A 6,000-nucleotide genomic window follows, 5' to 3' on the forward strand; every position below is an offset into this window, starting at 1 on the left:
TGTACTTTTTTTAATTAATAAATTTTCTTTGCTTTTTATTTATTTTTTTTTTCTTTTCACTATTTAAGTTACACCACAAAAGTTTTCAAAGCTAGCATTTTGTATTTGGTACCTGTAGGGTAAGTATTTCTGCATTTAGCTTTTTCTTTTACTTAGCATAATATGTAAAAAAAGGATAGGACAGTTCTTTTGTCACGTTTATGTAACTTTTTAATAAGTTTACATAATTTTTAATAAATTTTTAAGTCTATTTGATGACAAATCTGGAAAGACAATCATTACATCGCCCTTGTGATCACTTCGGATGAGATATTTAAAGACCTATATCAAGATATTCCTTCAGAATCACCTCTTGGTTTTCCAGAATGTATTCCTCCATGTTCTATATGCTTCCTCTCTATTTTCCTTAATTTATCAGCCTTTCAAACATTACACCATCTCTAATGTATCTATTAAGTTATTGTCTTTACTACAAATAGCACAAAACTTATGGGAATCAATAACTTAGTTGTTCCTGTTTAGTTTTGCGAAATTTTGTTACAAAAGCTAACCTTATGAGCATCCATGCTTTTGGTATATACCCTAGTCCTAAGCTGGTATGTAGTATCATGCATAAGTTTTGATGAAAAACGTTATTTCGCCTTTGTAGAAGTAGTATTGGGTAAATCCAGTAATTTATATAGCTTAAATGCCATATTGCCCATTTGATTTTGTCCTGATCTACGACCTTTTTTTGTCAAACAATAGTTTTCATTTCTTTACATGTTTGTTTCTTGTTTGGATCCAAGACCGACAAATTCTTTAATTTTCTTGTGAACATTACAGCTGATGTATTTTTTACCTATTTCTTCAATATTATTGCACTTTTCGTTCATTCACCTTTCTTTTGTTTTGTCACTTTTGTTTCTAATAACACTCTGAATTTTCTTAAATTCCTCATCATTCTTGTGTTTATGTGTCCTACGTTCTTCCATCGATGTCAGAATCTCCTGAGTAATCTATTTTTCTGTTTCTACTTGAAGTTTCGTTATGTTTTCCCTTTTTTTAGATCATGTACGTTTTTAAATTAAAATAGCTGTAATGGTTATCTAAAATTTTTGCACAAAACAGGCATGAAACGATAACAAAAACTATAAAGACTTGATGACAAAGAACTGTCATTAACCAGTTTTTACATCTTTAGCATTTGGAATGGATGTGATCGAATGTATGGTGATACCTTGCCCTAAATTTATGTCGTTATTTTCAATATTTCCCTATTTGAATTTCAGAATTGAAGAACACTATAGAGACGCAAGTAAATGAACTGAAGTCTCAAATAGAAAGTAAATGTGTTATGCAATGAATTTGGGGATACCACAAGGCACTTTCTGCGGGCCGTCTACACCATAGGTCGCCGTTATAGAGAAACACACCAATAACTTATTTTCGAAACCATTTATTTTCACAAAACAGGGTTCCATCTATAACAGCTCGTATAGAACTTCTTGGACGATTGGAATAAAAGCAATATTAGATGATTTTTAGAAGTACTATTAATATATTTACCCCTATTTATACACCCTCAGGTTGTATATTAAATAAGAAGTTCTATACGAGCGTTGTACCACCTACAGTTCGAAATTTATTATATTAAATGAGAAAGTTTACTAAAATAAATTTGCTGTGACCCCTTTTACAAAACTAATTTTGAGAAATTTATTAGGGTCAGGATTTGACAACACTACCAATAATTATTTTAGGAAAAGCAATTTTAAAGATAAACACAGGCAAGTAGGTCCTTATATAAAGAACCTTTTCGTTTGTAGGAGATAATTGTTGCAAATTCTAGCCCATAACCACCACTTTATACCATAACATAGCGATAATAACCTAACCTGGCCATGCAGCAAAATGCCTCTAAAACAAAAAAAGAGACTGCGATAAACATTTAACAAAAAACAAATATATTATGATGACATGTGTTCAATCATACCTTGCCACGTGTACATTAGATGTACTCAAGTTTGGCGTGAAGATAGCAGCAGTATGACGTCACACTAAACAATTTTTTGAGGTTAACAAACTGTTTCAATTTTCCTTTTTAATCTAGGAGCCGAGCTCGTAGATTATTTATATACCATTAATATATCACATATTTCGTAAGTTAAAAATTATAATTCAAAGAGGGAAATAATTAGTTCACCCTTCTTATGTGTTTAGGTTATGTTAAAATATTCCTAAAACAGGATTAATGATAAAGATTTGGCAACGTTGATTTTATAATATCATAATACACATTTTACTAGGAAAATTTCGTGTAAAAGAGACATTTTCATAAATGAATTTTTAATAAAACGTTTAAAAGTAAACATGCTCAATATAGCAACGAATTATACAAAAGTACAAATGCCGAAAAAAATTCTAAATGCAAACATAACCTAACTTAAGTAGAACAAATTTCGTTAAAGATATCGTAACCTAAAATCATACAACCCTTTCAACAAAAAAAGTTGATAAAGTAATACCTATTGTTTCAGCTAAAATCTAATAAAAAATTAGACAATGCTGTCAAATGTCACATTGTGTCAAATTTGACAGACGTCAGTTATCTGTCAAATGTCACTTTGTGTCAAATTTGACAGATGTCAGTTGTCCTGCTGCTTGTCTTCGACGCCATTTTCATTGTAAAAACCATCATAATACGTTTGTGGTAGTGTTAAGCAAATTGTTAACAGGTTTTGTAGATAGATAAATAGTTTAACCTATTTTTTTGTAACGTCAAAAATTTATTACCAAAAAAAATGAAAACGTGTGCAAATACCGAAACGAAGACCTTCGCTCGGATCTCGTGGAAATTTAAAAAATGGGTTTATGTTTATATTTTTGTACATATATATAAAAAAACAAAGAAAAAAAATTTATTCGTTTTAAAATCCAATCTGTTACATCATAATAAGTAGCACTAAGCATTTTTGTTAAACTAACATGTGTAAGAAGAGTTTTAGTCCAATTACTATCAACTCCTAGTGAGTTTATTACTAATAACTAAACCAAGTATAGACCCTTATTTTCTAAATCGTAAGTCAAAAGGAGTTCTAATGTTTAGTGTAATTAATTGTGTCGAGTTGTCCAATAAATTCACTGCTAATTCGTAGGGGTGCTTTTTCAGTCGTTTGAAATATTTATCACTGCATTTAACGATTGTTTGCTTCACTGTCTCTATCTTAAGCCCCTGTAAATATCTGCATTTGGAATAAACCACGGTTTCATCCCAGTTTCAAACTTCTAAAAGCATTTGGTAACTTGTAAATTTCAATTTTCATGCACTGTGCTGTTGGAAACATTAAATGTATACTTTTATAAAGTGCTGTATTATATTTATTAAGTATATTAAACAGAAAAAACATTATCCCCACTTTGTAACAAACCCCTTCCAGCAGACCACAATTTTCACGTATTCGGCACACGAGACAGCACTAAGCCAAGAAGTCACGTGCCATTGATCGTCGCAGGGCAAATATGTTGGTAAAAAAGGGTGCGGAACAAAAGATCAACTGTCATCAACACGCCTAACTTCACGCGCAACTTTGATACATCCAAAATGCATAGGCACCAAGTTGGATACGACCCTATCATATTCACAACAACTCGCATACATAATGTTAAGAAAAATAAATATATAAGTAGAATATTAAAGAAATTGATTTAATGATATATCAAAGTTGCGCGTGAAGTTAGGCGTGTTGATCACAGTTGAGATTTTGGGTTCACCCATAAAAAAATATACAACATATTGTAGAAGACCGTCACCGCCCATACAAATAAAATAAAAATCTTTCAAGTTGTTATAGTTGATTCGCTAATCTGAGACACAACTGTCTACACTACAATCACAATAAAAATGCACTATTTAGAAATAAACAAACCAAGACACGTTGAATGTTCTAGGAGCGCTCCCAAATCATGATTTGGGAGTGCTCCTCGTGCTTGTTTATTTTCTAATGCATCTTTATTGTGATTGTAGCGTAGACGGTTGTGTCTCAGGTTAGCGAATCGACACTACCAGGATTTTTGCTTTGCGACTTAAGAGATCTATCCCAGGCAACCAAATAACGTTTACAGAACGTTGAAAAGACGTCATAATTATCACCAAACCACGTCAGTTTGTCACGTTTTTTCGACGTTGAAAGTCACGTGAATATGTCCCACCATAACTGACGTCGTTTTTATCACGTTTTAAATACGTGATATAAAAAACGTAGTTTTTATCTCGTTTTTTTAGATTATTTTTCATTTTATGGATTTAAAAATACACAATAATAATTATTCGTGTGGGCGTTGTTGGTATTGCAATTTTTCATTTAACTGTTTTAAATTTAGCTTATAGGCTAAAAGTAAAACCAAATGGAAGGCTATAAAATGCATAGAATTACAATAGGTACCCTCAATGCAACATTATAGAATTTTCACTTTTTATATACAGTCCATCTAATTTACTTACCGTTGCACGTCATTATTTACGTTAGAAATCTAAGTTGACATTGTTGCCCAATTACAAAAAATTCTTGAATTCATTTTAAATCAAATACATTACACAATTTTTGCCGAAGTGGATTATACAGCAAAACAAATTAATATTCAATGTAAATAAATAAAAACTTTAGAAATAGAAAACAAGAATTAAGTTATAATCTTAGGTTAAATTACGATAAAAACAGTAAATATGATGAAACAAATACTTATATATAGTAAAGAATATAAACAAACATGAAGTGTCATCACCGCAACTGTCAAATAAATGTTACCAATTTATGCCAAAATATCACCTTCGTTCGATTATAGTTACAGTGCCGAACAAATGTGCTTCATAAAAACGCTTTATAATCCATTTATACAAATTAAATGAAACATATTATTTTGTATTTCTTTAAGTTAACATTAATAGAAATCTTTAAATATTATTTCTACGCGTATATAATAAAATATGTCTAATGGCTGTAACGCCAGTGTACTCGGCAAAGTGATTCTAAAAAAGAACACACCTACCGCCTAAATATTTCGTGTTGGTATCATGTGACGTCTCGGGCTATGACGCGGATGACGTGCAACGGTAAGTAAATTAGATGGAGTATAGGTATACTTACTGTGTCAAAACTAAAACAACATATAAACTAATAATTAATTTATTAACAAATTAATTTAATTAAACTCGATAACACGTAATTAGTTCATTAACAGAAAATAATCACCAAAACAAAACAAAACACATAACCTCAAACCGTTTTCAAGAAGAACTATTGCATTAAACTAACTTACTTGAGAAAAACGAATAAAAATCTCTTAATTAACACGTTTCTTCAACTAAATATCTAAATGAAAAGCCTTATATTATCACACAAAGCATGTAAACAACAAATGAAAAATTTCTTATGACAATTTAAGCTTACAAACGTCAATATACAACATTATTATTATAAGCATTAACTCGTTAAGTTCCTCCCATTTTTGTGACGTCAGATTTGGGCTGTCTGAAATGAAAACGTGTTTTAAACGTATTTTAACGTCATTAATCGTACGTATTTAAAATCACCTACAAAAGATGTTTACACGACGTAATGTTCAAACACGTGTATATATTCAACCAAAAGCTGACGTTTCCTCGACGTTATTGACGTCACTTGATTGTCTGAGATAGCTCTTCTTTAGATCTCTCGTTGTTTAAATAAATGTCGCTATTGCGTCCATTAGCAAATTATTTGGTATTGATTTGCTTACATGACAGTTAGACTTGGTTTCGAGCACACCATAGGCTGTCCTGTCGACTCCAAAAGGATGAAACCTATGTAAACAGATGGTAATCTCTGAAAAAAATTAAATCTTAGGCAGTCTCTCATTAAAAAAATAATTTTTGAGCAGCAGAAGAGCTCACATGAAAATATAAACATAACCTATTCAGACCTAAATTTCTTTTGCGATCAGGGCGTAGTTCTTAATTTTAATTTAGAAAATTTTTTAAAG

The 6,000-nt window shown here is 30.9% G+C and overlaps 1 protein-coding gene across 2 annotated transcripts in view; it reads left to right on the forward strand.

The window, feature by feature from the left end:
* The window catches only part of LOC114333378 (complexin), a 283,657-nt gene extending 278,149 nt beyond the window's left edge, over nt 1-5,508 (forward strand). For both annotated transcript variants that reach the window (XM_028283351.2, XM_028283280.2), the window contains exon 4: nt 1,272-5,508. In XM_028283351.2, coding sequence (XP_028139152.1) covers nt 1,272-1,345 — 74 coding nt within the window. In that variant the 3' untranslated portion in view covers nt 1,346-5,508. The remainder of the gene's footprint in view (nt 1-1,271) is intronic.
* The last annotated feature ends 492 nt before the right edge of the window (nt 5,509-6,000 follow it).

Source organism: Diabrotica virgifera, chromosome 5, assembly GCF_917563875.1.
Source record: "Diabrotica virgifera virgifera chromosome 5, PGI_DIABVI_V3a".
Classification (NCBI taxonomy): Eukaryota; Metazoa; Arthropoda; class Insecta; order Coleoptera; family Chrysomelidae; genus Diabrotica; species Diabrotica virgifera.